Below are 22012 nucleotides of genomic sequence, written 5' to 3' on the forward strand. Positions count from 1 at the left end.
GGAAAGCTATTTTGTTTTCAAGGTCATTAATTTATTTTCATTTTTTATTAACACACAGAGTAAAAATGAAATAATTCTGAATTTGTAGCTTTTTTTTTATGAAGGCTTATGATACTGTTGCCATAGATATCCTGCTATTCCTTCTAGGCCCAAGAAAATTAGGCATGTGAGAACAGTAGATTGAAGTCAAAGTTATTAAAAGTCAGAAAGTTTGGTCATTCTGCAACAAGCATGAATCAAATTATGGGACGAATTACTGGATGGTCTTCAATATATTAGAGTGAAACCAAGCTGTATGTTTAATGCAAAATTATAAATATTGCTACTTCTGAAGAGAAGTATATCTTTTAACTGATGTTAACTGGAGAGTCATTTAAACTTGTGCTAACATCATAGTCTCCTGTTACACTGTAATATTACTAGTTTATGCATTTTAAAGCTCAGAGGCCTCTGTGGAATGTATTGAGCAGCTCTCAGAGTTATGTAGGGATCAGTTTTGGAATGAAGTTGATTTCTTCTTCATAACTAATATTACTGAAACAATCTGCGATAGTTTGCTTTTAATTTTGCTCTTTTTGCTTTTTTTTTTTTTTTTATTTGACTTGTTGGTTTAAGTGCTGAAGATGTTTTTTCTTCATGGTTGCCTATTGTAACTTACAGATCATGGAATCATCTGGTACACCCTCAGTGACCTTAATAGTAGGCAGTGGTCTTTCCTGCTTGGCCTTGATCACTCTAGCAGTTGTCTATGCAGCATTATGGAGGTATGTAATGGGTTGAGAAAGCTAAATGTAAATACATTGTTATATTTATTTGAATTGCAGTTTAAAAAGAGCATTAGAGCCCACATTTATTGTTCGGAAAGTGAGAAAAAGAAAGAGGAAAATGTAGTGCATGCTTTGATGCATTTTTTTATGAGATTGATCAGTGTTACTGGTTTGGCCTGCTAATGATGGTAGAGCCCAGTCTTCTCTTTCTCCACTTCAGTGGGAATGGTATTCCTCTTTTGGTGGGGTATTCATAGTGCTAAATGCAGGATCCCTATATATGATATATTTCATGTGAGGCTTCTGGCCTATACCTTTAGCTGCTTTTCTCCCATTTACATTTTTAAACCAAACTTATAAATAAAATCAATATTGAAGTGGCACATTTAGGGAGATTCAGTCAGCTGATTTTGAGTTTGTTCACATCAGTTATAAGTTTGAATAAAGACCATAAAATTAAATAGTCTTAAATAGTGTGATGGTACATCCCAGTGACAGATGTTCTTTCCATCCTGAGTATGCAATATTAAAATACTGTATTGACTTAAAAGTGCAATAAACACTTATGGAGTAAATTAATCTAAGAAGTAATGACAAATATCATAATGTCTTAGTGCAGAAAAATAAGATGAAAAGTCATGCGAAGTAATAAATGTTTTTAAAAAGATGGATTCTCGTTTCAGTTATTTCAATACTTAAAGTAAAATAGATTCTTAGGAAAGTAATAAGAAACAAGGGGATGAAACAATGAATTCTAGAGTAATATAAAATCAACCAATAGAATTTTCCTTTAGAAACAGCTTGATAATTTTACATCCATTTCTCTATCACTCTTATGTACCATAGAGAGTCAGGATTAGAAATATATATAAAATTATTAAGAATATCCAGTTACATAAGTTATGATAAAAGACTAAAAATTATCAGTTCTCGTCTGTCAAAACTAAGAATGAGAGTATTTCAGGATATAATTCCCATCTAAAGAACTATAGTGTTATTTTTGCACTCCCTAATATATTTAGCACTTGGATAGAAATGCTGTCATGCTCAGTGTAACTGGTCTACTCCACTATTTAAATTAGATACAAGGAAGAAACTCTTTACTGTGAGGATAGTGAGGCACTGGAACAGGTTTTCCGTAGAAGTTGTGGATGTCCCATCCCTGGAAGTGTTGAAAGTTTGGATGGGGGTTTAAGCAACCTGGTCCAGTGGAATGTGTCCCTGCCCATGGCAGAGGGTTGTAACTAGATGGTCTTAAGTTCTCTTCCAATCCAAGCAATTCTATTCTGTGATTCTGTGAACTTTTAAGTGGAGATAAAATGTTATGTCTTATGGCTTAAGTCAATGCTGTGAGCTCCTATTGTACTGTATTTACTCAACCACTAAGGTCCTTTGTAATCCATGGGCACTCAGTGTTGGGAATTGGCCCAGGTGCATCAATAGTTAACAAGTTAGAAAGTAGCAGTGTGCTCTCTGTGTGAACAAAGGCACTGGACTTTTCATATTTGTTTGCAAATACATAGAACCAGTCTTAAGAATGTTGCTGTATTTTAAGGAAGAATGTGGACTGTGGTATTCAGATTGTTCTGTCTAAATAGAAAAATGTAATGCTATATCTCTTGATATGCAAGCAAGAAGGACTATAATTAATTTCATGTCCAAAGCTCAGCATTTCTTGTGGGTTCAACAGCCTTTTTTATTACTTCCTCAGAATCAGCTATGGGTGTACATCCCAGGAGGAGACAGCAATATTAACTGAACTCCAGTGGGAAGCATATAGTAGTGGTCGTAGAATATATAAAGATATGGCATGGCCTTCAGAGGAACTGACCACCCCTAACTTTCATTTTTTTCAGCAGTCAGGATTTACTGTTAACAGCTCTAAAAATCAGGTCAGAAAGGTACTTCAGTTATAACCATAATCATTCTCTTTTTGTCCTGTAGCATATAGAAAGGCTGTATACAGAAAAATGAGAGCACTTGCATCTTGAAATCAAATATGTGATAAGACTTTTTGACTTTCTCATATTAAACATATTTGTAAAATGAATATGATAAGTTTGCAAGGGTGACCGTGATATTCACTGCTATAATTTAATATTTCTGTACACATTTGGATATTTTTTGGCATTCAGTCTTATGAGTGTATTACAGTACTATTGGAACATCAAGATTAATGTTATCCTTGTCCCAATAACATGTTTCAAAATTCACTGCCGTGGTATCATCCACCAACCTGCATCTTATTTATGCATTGTGGCTCAAATCTTCTGTTTATATAAATCATCTTATTTTTGCTGAAGTTAGTAATTATGTGTGGTCTGTGCCAGCTGTGGATATTCCCAGGGACAAGCAGAGAGCATAAGAAGTTTCTGACATGAATGCATGTAAGTCCATTATTATCAGATGGTGTTAGAACCATGTTGCCAGCGGTTTTCAAAAGAATCATTGGTAGATTATTTGTAAAATACATCAAGATGCTAGGAGAAAATTTTGCAATATCTATCAAAATATCGTAGTTTTCATGTTTGTATTGTTATAGCTCTCTAATACTCTTTCTGAGCACATGAAAGGGAGAACTTCTCTTTCAGAGTATTTTCAATATTTAATGCAAGAACTAAATAAAAGCTTTTTGTGACTTAGTAGTTGTTTTCCTTCTATAAAATTTGTACCCTCCCTTTTTTTTTTTAACAGATACATCAGATCTGAAAGGTCCATAATTCTAATCAATTTCTGCCTGTCGATTATCTCATCAAATATCCTTATCCTGGTTGGACAAACTCAGACACATAACAAGGTATGAGATGGATTGTATTAAATTTTCCCTTAAAGATTAATATCATTGTTTTATTTGTTTTTAGCTTAAAATAATTACATCCACTTAGTCCTATACTCATAGGACTTGGTGGTTTTGGTAAAATATTAAGAGACAAGGGAAAATATTTACCGTCTTGCATAGTCTTTATTTCCCTTCCAAAAATCCCTTTTGGTATTGTTCCCTCTAGATAAGCTGTGTTCTCTGTGGTAGACTTGTGTGTTTTATAACTAAATTTCAAAGCAAAAAAGTTCAAAGGCTTAACATCAAAAGCACAAATTCTGGTTCATTATAATAGTTGTAATAGGATTGCGCTACAGTGTTTTTGTCTTTTTATTAACACGCTGGTACTCGAAAGGCAAGTAGAAATTGCTTAGAAGTTGGAGTACGATTCTTGAAAATGTGCAGAAACAGACATCATAACAAGCCATAGAACAGTTAGATCTCTGAATGATGTAGCTATAAGAAAGTAATAACCCTACATACCTTACTTAGTGATGTATCTCTGATTTATTAATAATCTGTTCTCTGAACATCATTGTCATTTGTGCTTCTCCTGTAGAACAGCAGACTTGCCAGTGTTTTGAGGAATCACCCAGTGCCTGGTGATGCTAGGCAGCTTTCACAAGTGTCAATAAGTGGTTGCTTGAAATCAACCATAACTACAGGATTTCTTGGAATAAAAAATATGTTGTAGTTGGTTAACTGGGCAATATGTGATGGAATGTTGTGAAGTTTTGGAGTAAGCAAGTGCTTGTAAAGTAGGGTTTTTTCATACCATGTTAAACTACTTAATGCACTGCTCATCTTAATTTTTCTGATATCAAATGAAAGAATGGTTATCATCTGCTATGGAACTGATGTTTCTACAACATACCTATAATTAATCATTACTTCTTTTCAAATAAGTGCTTAGCAGTTTAGCTGCCAGACTTCTCATAAATTCAATGCAAGTCACATAGCTGTGCTTTGTAAAACATATCCAAACCAAGCATAGTCATTTCCAGCACATATGGTAACAAAATTATTGAAGTCAAGATATTAATATACTTTTAAAGTTTTGAAAGTGTGTAAAGGTACAAATAAACAAAATATGGATTTCCAGAAGAAAGCCATGTAACTCTCACAGATTTTATTCAGGGGGGAAAAGCAATATGCTAACTACTTCAGTATACCAGAGTACAGAATTAATCCTACCTGGAATTTCATACATAGTCATATATGCTATTTTATTATGCATTTCAAGAATAGATATGGTTCAGTAGATGCAAGTTCCTGTTTACATTGTCACTGTGGAATCAGTGTTTGAGGGCATCAGAACAACTGTGCTGGCTAACACATTTCCTAGGTATGCTGGCAGCCTTCCTCTGATACTTGACTCAGGAAGCTCTGAACTAAAACAGGCCCTTAATCCAGTTCCTTTCTATTAATCTTAATCTCTTTGAGCTCCCTCACTTCTTCTTCCCAAACTTCTCAATACAGAGATATTACACTGGGATGTTTCTGAGACCAACAGATCCAAAAATGCAGATATCAAAGGAAATAATTGACAGAAAAAACACATCATGAGGTTTATATTTTAATATGCAGTCTGAAAAATTACTGTAAAATAACACTTCTTGCTACACTTGTCTTCTTTTTAAGCCCACATCTTGCTTTTGATATATCTACCAACCAGGAATTTCTAGCCAGGGAGCACTTCTAATGGATCAAAGGCAAAATACATCTGTTATATCTAGCAAGACGTCCCTCATTACAAACCAAAACTATTTTTATCACAATGTTGACTGATACATGAATATATTGTAGCTCCAAGAGGCTGGCCTGTGAATGCATCATCAACAGAAATGGCCAGCTAACACCACTGTTTAGTGAAGATATATTCAAATAAAAGCAATCATATCTGGATATGACTTCGCTGTGTTTGTAAGTAGGGATGTGTATAGGCATCAGATTTATTCGAATCCAAGTTGTGATTTTTTTCATTTTCAAGATCATATATGATCCCAAGTGTTTGATTTTTAGTCCATACATCTAGATTGCAGCATTGGCAACTGTAGAAAAAATTATGTTTTCATTTTGCTGAGCTGGAAAATTAAATCCATATGTGAAAACTTTAGAAAGAGAATCAGGTCCTGTCCTGTGATTTAAGATTAAAAATATCTTAGATTTGTTTCTGAGATTTTATTATTTACTGGAAGTGAAACCATATGAGTTTTTAGTGTTTGAAAATTTTGGGAGAAATCTTGGGAATATTTTATTAAGACAATATAATATCCAAATCAGCAAAAAAGGTTTCATGAATAAATGCTGAAGTAGTATTTGATGATAAGAAGGGGAGCTCTTCTTTTTTTTCTTAATGTATTGGAGAACATTTGAGAAAAATAATATGCCAAGTTTGAGTTTGTGTACTGTGTTCCATTCTCACTCTTCGGTTTACACTATCCTTATGTTATTGGGGCAGCTAGTTAACATTCACATGATGGTGTTGATATTCACAGTGCTGAAGCATATCCCTTTTTCCTGTGCTTTAGTTCTGCTCTGAATTTAAATTTTCGGTAGTTCTATATTTGTGTATATTTCCTTTTTGAGTAGGACCTCAAAAATGTCGCCAAAGCTGAATTCCAGTTTAAAGTTGAACAGTATTTAAATTAAGCATACCAAAAATGTATTATAGCAAACAGCCTATTGTTGATTTGTTTTCAGTTTGTGTTCCCGTTATCTCTATTAAACACTTCACAAACTACTTTTATTAACTTCAGTGCTATTCGATCTCCAAGAAATTTCTGTGGCTTATTTTAATTGCACCCATTGACATCCATGACATAGAAAAAAACACTGAGTGTCTTGGTCTAGATAAGCACAGGCTTTTTGTTACTTTCTTTCTGGTTTTAAAAAATCATAGATATTCTAGAATGTCAGGTTTATCTCTGCTTTTTGAAAGCTGAGTATATCATCAATGTTTTTGCAAAAGCTTCTTTTGTTGAAAGCTAAGTGAGTTTGAAAATTGCTTTCTCTTTGGGCCAACTAAGTTCTGTCCTTTTTTTCAGTAAAATAATCACCTCCCATGGTCAGAAATGGACAAAATATTTACTGAGGACATGTAGAAGGGATTTATATTCTTTCAAAATCCAAAAGATTTTCCTTTTCACATATTACCTCTTTACAAGTGATTTTTTTATCCATCTTAAGTAACCTGAGGATACCAACAGTAGAACTGAGGTCTAGGTCATGGATCATTTCAGCTTGTTTTAGAGTAGTTCATGAGGGAAGTCATGGAGGGGAGTAGGGTTTCCCTTGTAAGGTTTGGATTGGGATAGCAAAACGCCTTTTGTCAACAGAAAAGCATTGCCTCTTTTTTCCTTCTTAGCAAAACATGTGCATTTTGTTGAAGGACACAGCTGAGAAATGTTCTGGTTTTTTCATTATGTTTCCCTAAACCTTTGAAAGGACAGAATTTTATTCAAAGCTTTCTTAATGTTTCAGACTGTGTAAAAGATTTGTGTTCCATTAGATCCTGTTTTGAAATACAGATCACTGAAGGCTGAAATTACAAAAAATATTTTGAAATTAATTATGTATCTTGTTTAAATATAGTTGGTGTTATAGTGTGCATGAGAAGCATATTAATTTACTTTAGTATTTCTTTCTGTCTCGTTTTCTTTCCATTGTTAAATGTTAGTCACATATTCATATTTAAACTTGACAATATGCAATTGCTACACTTTAACACCTGAATTTGGTTTTAACTCTGCAATTAGGTCTCTTGAATTAAGGAAAGGTAAAACTTCTCATTTATGACCTAATTGCTCAAATATCTGTTATTTCACAAAACCTGAGTTGTCCCTAACGTCTACAAAAGCATTACTTTATAGATTACACTTACTTCAAAGTTAAAATATTTACTTTGAGGAGACTGACAGGTATTTTTAGTAAATATCTATCAGTGATTTGTAGCTTTCACTGTATCATAACTCTTGCTATCTTATGTTTCCTAATGTTCTTCTTGCCATCTAGAAAAATGGCTGTATTTCTTCTATATGTGGGCCTTTAACATTTAAGCTATAAACTTTTACTAGGCTTCTGATCTCATTTAATGAATAGATTCTCTACCCCCATAAGTTATTGATTAGTATTATGTGGATTTTTTCATAAATTCTCTTTCCTTTTGTATATGTTCAGAAAATATCTTGGTTTGTTCACAGTTTTGCCTAAACAAAAACACATTTGCTTTTTGATATAAACAATTCCTGTATATTTATTTTTCCTGTGAAGTAAACAAAGCTAAATAAATTTTGCAAAAAAAAAAAAAATAGAATTCCTTATACATATGACAATTGACTACTTTCCATATAATCTGATATTGGCTATAATTAAGGGTTCATTGCTGATGTTTGGCTCTCTTGTGAAAAAGTGTCATATTTTAAAATATTTTTAAAACATGCTTTTAAAAGTGCTGTAAGACTCAGTGCATTTTTTAGCCATAGTCAGATTTCTGTGTGCCTACAATGGAAAGAACAGGGAATATGTTAATGCGAGATTTATTAACCCTGATATTGTGTCATTCATGTTTAATTGGCTTACTATTGTATTTTGAAGTTCATCTCCTAGACCATACCTTAAAGGATATGAAAAAGGCCTGTCCTGATCACCATAACATAAACTGTCAGTAGCCTGACATTGTAAACAAGCAAAACCCCATGAAAATGCATAGATAATAAGATTAGAATGTTCACTAAATAGACTGACTGGACAAAAATAACCCACTTTTAGTATTTTTTAATAGAGGTGTTATGTTGAAAGAAACATGTAGAAGTGGAAAGAAGCTGAGAAGCCAAACATCCCATTCCCATAGCGCTCTGAAGTAGCTGACTGCGAAACCTGAGCTCCCTCAGGTTTTGAGAGACGGTGGGTGGTGGGATCTCCTGAGAAACCTGCAAATGTTCAGGTGATACTAATGCTGCCTTTAACCACGTGGCTCTTGCCCCATATCTGCCACTGACTTACAGATGCAGGCATCGTGGCAATGTATCTCCTAGGAAACAGCGGGGGAGACCTCAGAGCAGATGGAATGAACAGAGAAATGATGCTAACGCAGCATTAAGGTTGTTTTAGAAAATCAATGAGGAAGTAGGGAATTCAGTATGTCAAGCAGTAGCACTCCATATTTCAAGTCTTTCTGTAGAACTTCAAGGGAATACCCTCCATTTAAGAAGTTGAAGCCTGGGAAAATATATCTTTCCATTTTTGTCAGTATCTGACTTCCAAATTAACCTACTCTGCTGATTACCATCTTTTTTTTTTTTTTTTTTTTTTTTTTTTTTTTTTGTGTGTGTGTGTGTGTGTAACAGCTTTTTGAACAGCTGACCCAGAGGGTCTCTGGTATGGGTCATCCATCCCAGAAACACACTAGTAAATAGGTCAGGAGTCAGAGTGTACTGCATCACACACATATAGGTCTGCTGTGTGTTTTGAAACTCAGAATCAACCAAAGGGAGAAAAGCCACTTTAGCTAAATAACTATTACAGGAGTAGGTCTGTTTAAGCACTGCTGTTTTACCATGCCAAATTCTGACAAAACTTGTTAACATCAGCTGAATTAACTACCTGCTTTTAGATTCTCAGGAGAACCTCTGGGAGCAGATCTTTCTTACCCAAGATCACTAAACATTGTCATTCATGTTACTGTTACCTGCCTCGGAGAAGAAGGTAACATTCTTCTCAAAAGCACCTGTCAGACTGTTTCTCAAAATACATCAACTTTATCATTCACTTTGCTATATCTAAACAAAACAGACATTTTGATTGTAAGCAGGTTACAGGGAAGAAATTGGTTAGATTTTAGGAGCATGTGTTCTCTGTCTTCTATCCCCAGAACCTTTTAAAAAGCTCTTAGAACTATTTTAGAATCCCAGAATTGTTAAGTTGGAAATTGTATCCAAATTCTTTCTCAAGGCAGGGTGAGCCGTTAGGTCAAAATGGGCTGCTCAGGACTTGATATAGTAGTAAAGTCTTGAAAAACCTCCAGGTATGGAAACATGACATCTTCCTTGGGAAGCTTGATCCACAGCTTGACTGTCCTCACAGTCAAAATGTAATTCCATATATCTGGTATGCACCTCCTCTTGTTTCTTTATGCCCATTGTCATCCCACTACACAGCACTGTGAAGAACCTGGCTTCATCTTGTCAATGACCTTTCTATAGGCACTGACAGGTTGCTCTGAGATGCTGCTAGCTCAGGTTTTCCTGAGGTGACTCTGTGCTGTCCTACTCTTCCCAGAATTGTGTGGTTTTTCCTCCTTGATCTTCACAACCTGTTTAGAGTAGTTTTTTCTGTTCTAGAATTCACCTCCACAGCTCTAAGGAAAACAGCTCATTCTCTAACAAACACCTTTCTGAATTATTTCAGACAATCTGTTGATGACTCAAGCAGCTATTTTTGGGCTTCCCACCTTTTTCACTCCTCTCTTTTGCCTGCTTTTTGAATTTCAATGGAAATAAAAGGTAGTCAATGGGAAATAGAACAATCTACAAACAGTTAAATGTTCATGCCTTTCACTTACATGACCTTACTTTTAAGAAAGAGGAAACAATAGACAATTCTAAGCAATAGTAAAAATTATTTTAATAATGGAGTTACCATGGCAATTAACATCACAAGACTGAAAGGTTTAATTAAGTATGTTGACAACAGCAACATCAAAACCAAGTTACTTGGTTATTTTCATTGTAATACAAAAGTTGAACTTCCAATGGATTTTCACATGTGAATTACCCTTTCTAAGATTCTAGGTGTAGAAAACCTTTTCATATAAACCTAAACAGATACAGAAACACATAAAGTTTTTTATAATAGATACGTGGTAAAACAATACGTCAAAAATCACAGCATTGAGATAAATGCAACATAAATCTTCTGCCCTACAACAGTAATTATTACATCATCACTCTTTCTGTATAACAGAATGAAACAATAGATAACAAAGTCACTTTTAAAGGACTATCATTTAACAAATAATAGTGTAAATTTGCAAAAGATTGTCCACCTATTGTACTGATTTTTATTTATACATCACTATAACTCCCTGTTGGGTCTGCATATTTTAGGAACATATGGTATGCTTTAACCTTGACACGCACTATGAAGTTCATTTGTACAGTTTTACTTTTTTTTGCTTTTATTTTCCTAGGTCACAGTTTTTACGCCCTATATCTTGCAATCACACCAATGAGAGCACTTTATCAGAGAATGACTATTGGATTGATCTGATTGTCTGACTGGTGTTTTTAGAGTTTCATTCTCATTTCCACTTTCTATCTTTTCTTTAAGGTGATGTTAAGTGAAATTTCATGGGAAGTGGGACAAGCAGTGTGCAAATCTCTGTTCTAGACTGAGGCTAACACTGAGCCTAACAATAAGATAGAAACACAAGGATGATCACACGAATTCTGACCTTTCCTGCTTTTTCTTTCTGAGAGAAATGGTCATCACTGTGTGCCCAAGTCAATGAAGTCAGCATTCAGCAAGTGTGATCTAAGCATATTTATAACATGAGAAATATCAGTGCTGGTAGACTCTCTGCATTGCAGTAGTGTTTTGTTATGAGAGGGATGCTCAGCTTGTCAAATAAGGGACTCCTAAGTATGATCAGGGGCCCAAAATTATGTACCTAGGGATCCTCTTGATGCTAATGTAAAAGGCATGTAACGCTTCTAATTTTGGACTGCTGCTGAAACATGACCTTTTTATACTTGTTTTCATGGATGTACATACTTATTTTGTTGAATCTCAGTGAGTCATACCATAGACATTAAGCCTGGTACTGACAAATTTGACAGTAAATGTGCTCTGGTATTTTTCTCTTCTAATGGTTTTGTCAAAATTCATATCAAACTGGCATTTTGGATGAATAAGTAGGTATTTTGTGGAATTTAATAGAAAGTTGTGCTCAGAATAATTGCTGAAAGGAAACTGTAAAGGTAAATCTACAAAACATGCACTTGGATATAATCATGGACATTTTTAATGAATGTAATTGTGAGATTTCCAGAATCCTGCAGGGAAGTGTACATGTTTGTAATAAAAAGGCCTCAAGCTGTTAAAACTGATAGAATTCCTGTAATGTCAAGAAAGTTCAGTATGCAGTAGACTTCTGGGTTTAAAAACAGGATGGAAAACATGTTAGTATCTCTCTCTCCTGAAGAAAATGGAAATATATCTGGCACAAGGAGTCCAGCAGTTGGAAGGAAGTATGAATAAGGTTGGCACAAAATTTTGTTCCATTAGTAAGTGATTACATATCTGTCTCTAATTAGTGGCGTGGCATATAATTTGTGCTCTGAGCTTTCCATTTCATGAAAAACTGCATTTGCAACCTATCACATATTTGCTAAATAATTTCTTTAAACTAGAAATCTAAATGGATGTATTATTCTTTAAATACCACTTAAAGTTAGGTGAAGGATTAGAAAGAGAATGACTTCCTTAACAAGCTTAGCTGAGGCATACAGGCTCATGCACAAAACCTCATGTATCAGAATGTACAGCTATTGAAACTTGGGGTTTAAAAAGATGGGATTAATTGTAAAGCTGTTGTTATTTGCATTTAGATATTGCACTTCTTATATTTAAGAGAGCTTTTAAGTCTCAGTCTTTTACTGTATATCCTCTTACGTCAAATCAATCAGAATTCATGCTTGAGTGTTAGCAATTTAATTATTGCTATAAAACCTTAATTTTTACACCGCTTATCTTTTAAAGTAAATACAGAATAGTAATAACATTTTACTGAACTGAATGATCCAACACAGCATTGCAGTTGTACTACAGTGGAAGAAAAATGGTTTTGCTAGGAGTAATTGTTAGACCTCGGTATCAAGCCAGCATTAATGATGGGCAAGAACAGTTGTTAGACTCAGTTTATCTCTTGTAGTTATTCAGAAACCACGGCTGATAAAATCACTGCAGAAACAAATATGTGAGACTTAAACCTGATCAAGTGTTTGCTTCCATTCACTTCTAAAGGATTCTTCCTTTGGGAAAGAAGATTCAGCAATAATACCTAACACTAGTAGAAAATATTCTAGAGAGTTTTTTAAATATTAATGAGAGGACTCAATCATAGGCCATGAATACCTAAAGAATGTATCTGTCCTTGTTAAACTTCAGGCATTAAACAATCAAACATGTCTTTTTAACTGTAGGAAATTTCCTGCTGATTGTAAATAGGAAGTGTTCAAAACTTTGAGTTGTGGCATTAATCCCAGTGCACACATTTTTCCAGTAGCAATTGCAAAGCCTGAAATGAATCAGAACTAAGCCGAATTGTGTTGCCTTGCAGTTGCCATGGCTAGGAGCATGCACACAAGTTATTGATACAGCTCATATGACACTTGGTATGCCATGATGACTTCATTATGTGTTGGAGCCTCTGGAGATCTCAGTTCATTGAAATTTCAATATTTCAGTGGGTAGGTATGATGAGCAAAGCCGAGCCAAAGAAACAAATCCAGATATTTTTTTGCAAAGGAGAACTTTACAGAATTGCCATTCAAAATATGTGTATGTTACACTCAGTGCAACTGGACCTTGGTATCTGTCAGTGACACTCTCCTAGTGTTAAATAATAATTACTCAGATGGGCTTTTCTAATCTCAGCTCATGGTCCTTCTGTTCTCTATATTTAAACCTGTCATCATGTGTCATCTAGAAGAACTGGTTTAGGACACTTAGATTCAGTTGTCTCCCTTAGAAACTGATGGGCAGAAATCTGCTAGTGCGCTACAAAAGCCCAGACTTCTGGAAGGAATTTGTCTAAATGGTGTTGAAAACTAGGGAATAAGGAACAGATGATTATGACTGCACAAAACAAGTAGCCCTCCAGTGCAGTCCCTAGCTTCCTTGTTCTCCAAACTTCTTGTTAGGCTTATATGTACGATACTCCCCTGTGGCAGTCTGGTTCTCTCACCATGGTCTGCGAGAGGCTTTTGTTTTCTGTAGCTTTTAAAATATGAGAATAGATCTATAATAAAACATTAGCCAGACTGCTCTAAACCTGTAAGTACCAGTTGGAATAGAGATTCTGCTTCATGTTCAGAGGATGGCACTGATTTTAGTTGTTGGCTCTGCGGGCAGTTATCTGATCTGTGCAGGTCACAGAGCATCAGTAAGGGAATTCCCTACAGAGGACCAGAGAGAATACAAATGAACTTTCCAGAGGTAATTTGGCTATATCATGTCATACAGAGTGTGATGGACATGGATATAGTCTGCAAGACTTTGTAGGAGACATCCCTGCTAAGAATATAATATAAATTATACTTGCTAATTTTAGTTGCCAAAATGGATCTGAGAAACTTAAAGCATTAATTATTAATTATTGTTGTTGTTGATAAAAATAAACCTATCATTAAGGCTCTGAGAGTATTTTCAACATCAACAAATTTTCCATTTGATTTATTAATGGATATAAATATTTTTCTTTTATTTTTCCCTCTGGTCAGAACCTCAACTTATATCATACCTGCCCCTCCCATAGGAAGAAGCTTGAGTAAATGTATCAGTCTTGCACTCTTTTCTTCTCAATGTCAGCACATTGAGATCTGCCAGCTCTCCTTTAGAAACAGAGTAAGGACCCATTCAGCTATACTAAGACTGTTTTCTCTCTATTAATGAGGATTTTGACCACAGAAATGTTGATTGGTACACAGAAACAGTGGATGTTATGAAGAAGGCTGGATGTGAAACTCTGAAAGATAAAATGGAGCAAAAAAGATGCTCCGTTTCCACCCAGCAGTGAGGGTAGGGTCACCTACAGGGAAAAGCTGTACTGGAAGCAGTAGTGCTGTGAAGGGGACAAACTTTGCTCTTATTGATTACAGTCACACATGAGTGGAACCAAAGAATTAAATTTTTTTTGGCATCAGCAGAGGCTTCCGACTGGTCTGGAAGTGTCACCCACTGAGCACTCCACATGTAGAGCAGATTAGAGTGGTTAAATATTTAGGCCTCAAAGGCTGATATACCAGAGAAACACACAGTAGAGAAGAAAAGTCACAACTTCTACTCTATAAACTTAGGCTTGCAAATGACAGTGTTGTGATAAAAGCCAACATTTTGTGATTCAAGGGCTTCTACACAGGCGGTTTCCACTTTCAAATAAAGAAGATAGCTTACAGGATACCATCTTTACCTTCTGATCATGTAGGATTTTTCAGCATTTTAATTTCACTGTTGAACAATTTTGTGATGACAGTAAAGCACAGGAACTCATAAAGAGAGGCAGCATCCAACTACGGTACTCAAATCTCTAATGGCTCTGGCCAGCTGGGCATTTCTTACAGAGGAGCCCACCATGTTCATGGACTGTTGTAGGGTGTGTCTGTTGCTCCTGCCTGGAATCTGACAGAAAACAGCTCTTTAGGGATTTACTAGTTGAAAGTTAGAATGAGAAGTTAGAAGGCCACATGTGTGGTCGCAATGAGTTGAGTGCATTTCTTACTTTCCCTGAGATACACCCTGCTCTTAGATGGTCTCTGATTTTAGTGCATTCCACATGGATAGCTCTGTGCCAGATAAAAATTCATGTCCTCCCGCTGAGGCACTATTTTTTTTCTGCAGATAGTGTGTTAGCACATATTGTTTTAGATGAGAACTGTTTGCATCCCATATACATGAAATTTTTAATAGAAGACTCAGTGAGACATAGAGCCAGGGGTTAATCATGTGGTTAGCCATGCGGTTAATGACTTAAAATAAATGAATAGATTATATTTCCTTTAAAAGGCTACTAATGCATTCTTTAATAAGACATAATTTGTATATAATAAAATGCCTGGGCTCAGTCAATGATAATTCTGCTACTTAGGAACAATTTGAAGTCACACACACTCAAAACAATACAGAAGCATTTGCTTTCCATCTGAAGTTGTATGGTAAACATCTATGTTTCTTTGAGCTTTATGGGATGTGTTGCATTTTGCTTAATATTTTTATGGTTATTTACCTTTCAAAATAACAGAATCTAAATTGGAACAGAGCTCAAAGCATTTCAGAAAAAGAATGTTGATATATGCTAATGACTTCTAATTAGGAAGAAAAATGCTAGAAACTAAGATAATGTGTTACTAGCAATACAGTTACTGTGTCTTTAGTTGTATGCCGTGCCTTCCAGGCCACAGGGAGTTTGAGTGGAAAAGAGCTGACCAACATGCTCAGTAGACAAGACAGTCACCCATTCCTCTCCTCTTGAGCACCAAAGAAAAATCCTTCTTGTAAAAACAGAGCTGTGGTACTTCTGACTGGAGAGAAGGGAGTCACAGTAAAATTATTTTGTTTCCTACTTAGTTTGTTTCCTAGTGTGAAAAATGTAGGTAACTGATGAGCATGGTCATGGTGCTACATTGACAATTGGACTTGATAATCTCAGAGGTCCAACTGTACCAATTCTATGATTTTATGATTATTGGGCAGGAGTAAGTGTATAATGTCTTTCGCTGGCTGTCAGAAAGGAGAGAGAATTTTTTAGCCAGACTGTCTTGTTAGGAGCCAAGCACCACTTTACATTGCCCCTGCTCTGGAGCATGGTCCTAGTTTTAAAGGTAGCGTTTTCCATTCTTACTAACTTCTTGCCAGGAGTGTTCATAGTGATTGGAGATTTCTCTTTCAGACCTGCATGTGGAAAACAAAATCTATTTTCAAATTAAAGACTAAGAAACATAAAATATCATTGCATAGACTCTGATTTCATCAGTTGTGGTTTCTTTTTCTTTTCTTCCCTTCAGTTCTTTTATCTTCTTTCTTCATTAATTGCTAGCCTTGCCTTTATGATTAGTGATCTTATGCTTTTGATCTGGCTTTTCTCATCCATTCTGTTGTTTCATGCCAGTTCTTTGTCATACAACATTATGGTCAAAGCCAATATTTGGGAATTCATGGAGTTCTACACAGGGCTTCTCCATTTTCAAATAGAAAGACAGCTTACAGGGTACCAGCTTTACCTTCTGATCATATAGGTTTTCTTCAGTATTTGTATTTCACTGGAAAAAAATTTTCTGATGGTAGCAAGGATCTGAAACTCGTAAGAAAGAGAAGCGTCATCAAACTACAGTATTCAAGTCTTAATGGCTCTGGCCAACTGGGCATGTTTTGTTTCCAGATCATTTCTTATAGAAGAGCTCATCACATTCCTGAACTGTTGGAGGCTCCAACCTGACACTGACAGAAGCAACTCCCTTAAGGATTTGCATGGTAGAAGAAGGAAAGTTCCCTCTCTGTTCTATTTCCACCCCCTTTTTCTGCCTCTCTTTAATTTTGTAAGTTCGGAGGCGGAGATCTTCCTATTTGCTTTGTCCCTCTACATTTCTTGTCCAATTTTTCACTCAACTGTCAATCTTCTCTACAGATAATCTCTTTAGTGTAATGGCTACCCTCTTCTGTTGTTGCCTTCAAATTATTAGTTTCTCTTTCTCAGTGAGGATAAGTTGAACATTTCAAGCTTGGTTATAAAAACTGAATGCAGTAGCTCTGCCTCATAGGTAGAAAAATGAGAAATAAAGTGTGGTTATGAGATGTGATAGCTCAGTAAGACTCTTATGATGTGCCAGTGGGACATATATTGTGTGCAAGGAGTTCTCCATTGCAGTGCTTCTCACAAGAAATATTTTGTTCTTCTTTCTGTTACTGAGCTATAGTTTAAAAGACTGGGGGGAGTGGCGATTATATTACTATATATACTTAATATAGAATTGTAGTGTGCAATGATGTCATACATAGTAGATGTTGCATATTGTGGAATCAATTAAGGAGGCTTCCACTCAAAATTAAGTAGCCCTGGCCGGGGGCTATGTCGTAAACCAGGCAGCAATCTAATATATCACTGACACTCTTGCACTGAGTATGGATGAGAAACTGCCTCATGCACAGGTACAAAATAACCTAATGATGTAAGAGTGTGTTCTGAAGTCCCTTCAGGAAACCATGCATTCTAGCATGTGACTGTCATGTTCCTGTGTGGCTTTATGCTATTATGGGAAATCACACTATATAGCATTTATTTCTTTACTGAGCTGACCATCACTATCTCCCTTGCTGTACTCATATCTTCAAGTACTCTGTTACGTTCTAAAGTAGGCCAGGTATTCTTCGCTTAATATATGGCCAATACTACCTTCTAAAAATCAAATCTACTTTTACAAAATCATGGGGGGTTTTTTTAACCTTTTAACAGAATGAAACTTTTTTAAGAGACATAACTTAATTCAGTAAATAAAGAAAGAGATTGTTTAATTAAACACCTACTTTCCCGGCTGATCTTAGGCCTTTTTTATCTCTGTGTTATCAGAGATTGAGAACATTAGATTGATGCTCAGAATATGATGTCACTTCCATGTTTCTCTGTCTACCTTTTAAAATCAATGTTAAACGATGGGCTGGTTGAAGAATATTGAACAGGACTGGATGTTAACTTATACCTGCAGCCAGTAAAGCCTTGCGAAATGTGAAAAGTGGATCAGCAGAACTACTTGAAAACCATCACAATCAGCACACATCAGTATGAATCACTAGGTAAAGTGAAAAACAGTGAAAATCAGTCCTGAAGTCTTATTCAACTCCTTTACATTCCTTTCAAAATGCAAACAGGCCATAAAGCCTCTGCAACCTAGTTAAGCAGTTAGTTTACAATTGCTTTGTTTCAAGAGTTCAGCACAAAGTAGCTTGAATGCACTAGCAAATACATCCCTCTTCATTTCTTCTAGCTGCTTGTCAAGGAGTAATAGAATAGGTGCTGTTTCCTTAGTTTCTCTAATTCCAAGTATGGGATTTTTTCCCTCCCAGCTCTCATTTAGGGGCAGATTTTCCATCCAGTGCCTTCTAAGTTGCACAATACCCCCAGATTATAATGGGGGCTGTGTAGCATGAAATCCTGCCGAGCTTTGAAATTTAACTTAAAAACACTGCAGTGATTTAGAAATTATCGCTATTTATTTAGCAATATGTTGGAGTAAGAGTGGTGAAAGGCCCAGGAGATTCACAAATATTGCTGGGACAGGATTAAGGTGTTTTTAAGCCATCTTTTCTAATGGGACAGTTTTCTGTATCCTGAATTACAGTGGATTTGGAATTAGAAGATCTAACCATTTGTACAAAGCTATAGTAAACAGGACATTGAATCAACAGAAAGTGATAGTCAATAGCACCTACAACTGAATCAGACCTTAATTCTGAAGTGAATACTTGGCCCACCAAGGCTCTGGGACTTGTGTAAATATTCCATTTAGGATAGGTCTTTTGTTGCAATGATTGTGGCAGGATAAAAAAAGCTAAAGTAACCATTATCACACAGCCATGTGAACCAATTCATTTTTGAGTCATTGTTCCTGAGCAGTAATTCACAGTCCACATACTTAACACCCTTATGAAAATTCCAGTAATTCACAGTCCACATACTTAACACCCTTTTGAAAATTTTGTACATTTCTTTCAAAAGGGTAAATATTGCATATTTCCATTATTCTTTAAAAAAAATTGTATCATTGTTTTAGATTTTTAGAGAATATTCAGTGCATCTCTTGAAAATACAGAATTCCACAGCAGTTTGGAATAAACTCTAAAAACAAAAACTCTATTAAATCCTATGGAATTTTCTTTGTGAATGTATAAGTGTGTACATGTGTGCCTGTGTACGCTGATATGTGTAGAATTTTCCAAATAGGAATCTGTCATATAGTATTTTTTTTAAATACACAACTTTATTTGGTTATGATGGGATACACAAATGTGTATGAGAGTAGAATACAATTCGTTAGTGACTAGATCAAACAGGCACAGAACCCTGAAGTCAAAATGCAACATTGATGCATTACCAATATGAGCAAATGATGTAAACAAAGACAATGTGCCAGATATATATAACCAATTCACAAAAATGTCTGAACACAGGGATATGGGGAACCTACTATTGAATCAAAAGGTAATATGCTTTATTTTGCTTTTTTCCTTTGTTTGAAGATATGTTTGAAAATAAAAGGGCTATTTTCTTTTCAAATCAAAGCAAAAAAATTGTTTAATATTGCAATATCCTAATGCATATGAATCCATAATATTATTTATATATTCCTTCAGTCTCATATGAGGTTAGTATCAACCAAATAGAAGAATTCAATTAATAATAAGCCTTCCTTAGTTCAGAAATATTTCAGAGTTAAAAATAAAGTTTAGACTTTTAAAGAGGGTGACAGTGGCAGGTGAAGTTTTTACTCTAACAGCACACTTGATATCTTTTGACATATTTGACACCTGGATCTATACATCATGTGTTTTCCTGTATCATTTGTCTCACATTGATGGGATTTTAGTTTTTTGTTAGAAGTATCAGCAATTTTTATGGTTATAAGAAACTCTGAACATGTTACAGATCTGTGGGCAAGCAGCTTGAATTGATCTTATTTTGCAGGGAGATGCAGTTGCTTTTCAGTGATCTGAGAATAGATCATGTCTTATGTTAAGTAGTCACGACATTATATCCAGATGAATTTATTACTCTTTCTATTAAATTTTTCTGTGAGCCATCACAATACTGACAAGGCTGCCATATTCACATTTTTAAGCAGCTAGTGGGTCTGATTTGCCTAAAGGCTCCCAGGGGACAGTGGATGTTCCAATCCTTTCACAAAAAGAAATGACAAGTGGAGCTCTCTGAAGTGATTGTGCCACTTTCTTTATGCTTCTAGATTCCTCAATCTCAGCAGGAGAAACATTAGTATAGATTTGCAATCTGCTATTGAACTGATTTGAGTTTGCAGCTTTTCTAGTACTGCTCTTGCCATGCATAAGCCCTAGTTCTTGTAACATAGAGGACTTTAGCCTGGTTTTCAGTACGTTATCTGTCTTTAGGGTAGAAAGAACTGATTTATTTAATAATCTAACCATAGAGTTTTGTGTGGTGTTTAGCATTTAACTTGAGTTTTCTTAGTAAGATAGTATTCATAACTTACTCTTTTCTTGTAAATGCTAATATTCAAGCACACTAGTCATGAAATCCACTTACATTGTGGCAGCTTAACTTATAGTAGAAAAAGATAGCACAGATGCATAGACAAGGGACTTTAAAATTGTTTGTATTTTAAGTATTAAGCACATTCCATGGGGCACATCCCCAGTGATATGTGTGAAATATCATTTGAACTTCAGTAGTCTAGACTAAATGAATTTAGTGAAAATTCTGTGCCAACTCTAGTAACTTCATGACTTTGTCCTTTCTAGAAGGACTGAAACACTTGAGGTTACTGCACTATATTTGGAAATAAGGTCCAGACATCTTTAATTATTTTTTTTAAGAATATATCTTTTTTATATCTTGTGACTTCCAGGTTTCAATGTCAGACTTGCTTCAAAATGTTCCCCCTCTATGGAGTTGAACTGCTCAGCATTTTTCTTGCTCCCAAACCCATGCATGATACAGAAACCAGATATTCCCACAAGCACCAGCTCTGAAGGGCTCATCCTGTTCTGTGTTCTGAGAGCACACCAATTGTACAGAGACAGAGCAAACCTCTCAACAAAAATAACCCACCACTGCTTTTCTTTTTCTCCCTTGAAGCTATGCTCTTGCTAAAGGGATAAATTCAAATTTTCCCACTGTCAAGTTTTGTACTACAGATATTCATGTTAAAATATAGTTAGAAGTCTCCTGCTTTTCTGAAACCAGTGGAAGGTAGAACTCAGGGCTAATTTATACAAAGCAGCATCTGTGGAATTCAAATGCTGACTTGAGATAATTTAAATTTTTGAAACTTTTTTTCTTTTCTGATCTTGTGTGAAACCAAACTGCCTGTCAGTAACACCTTCTTAAACAAGGATTATAACATAGCAAGCATTTATGCATGGAAGTGTTGATATTAATTATCTTTCTGTAACAGGAAAGTGCTGTTGGTTGATTGTAATAGGATTTAATCATATTTAGAGAGTTTTCAATCTTATCTAAATACACATCATCTGCACTCCTTCAGAAGCAATTAGGCTGGTCCTTGGTCAAAGATTTTTACACCACCCCACTGGCCCCAGTGACGGAGTGCTGCATCCAGGGATGCCTTGGGATTGGTGCACAGCACTGCTCCCTGGCACATGGAGGAACTAAATGTACAGATCCCATTTTTCTCGCTGGCTGGTCTCTGTGCTCATCAGTGTTATTTTCTAACACTGGTTTCTATACCCACTTTGTAACAAAATATGACCGTTGAAATGGTGCATTTAGTGTATATGTTGGATTTGTTTAGATTCTTATCCACAGTGTCAAGTTTCATTTAAATGAAAAAGCAATCAAGCTGATAAAGCTGTTGACTAGCTTTTTCAATTCAGATTCTTTCTACATTTTTACCATTACTGTCTTTCTCTGGTGATGATACATGCTGAGATAAAGAAATATACT

The 22012-nt window shown here is 35.4% G+C and overlaps 1 protein-coding gene across 10 annotated transcripts in view; it reads left to right on the top strand.

Annotated features, from left to right (window-relative positions):
• ADGRB3 (adhesion G protein-coupled receptor B3) overlaps positions 1–22012 on the top strand; it is a 448620-nt gene that overhangs the window by 352054 nt on the left and 74554 nt on the right. For all 10 annotated transcript variants that reach the window (XM_038130254.1, XM_038130259.1, XM_038130260.1 and 7 more), the window contains 2 exons: positions 661–764; positions 3462–3564. In XM_038130254.1, coding sequence (XP_037986182.1) covers positions 661–764; positions 3462–3564 — 207 coding nt within the window. The remainder of the gene's footprint in view (positions 1–660; positions 765–3461; positions 3565–22012) is intronic.

This window comes from Motacilla alba, chromosome 3 (assembly GCF_015832195.1).
Source record: "Motacilla alba alba isolate MOTALB_02 chromosome 3, Motacilla_alba_V1.0_pri, whole genome shotgun sequence".
Classification (NCBI taxonomy): domain Eukaryota; kingdom Metazoa; phylum Chordata; class Aves; order Passeriformes; family Motacillidae; genus Motacilla; species Motacilla alba.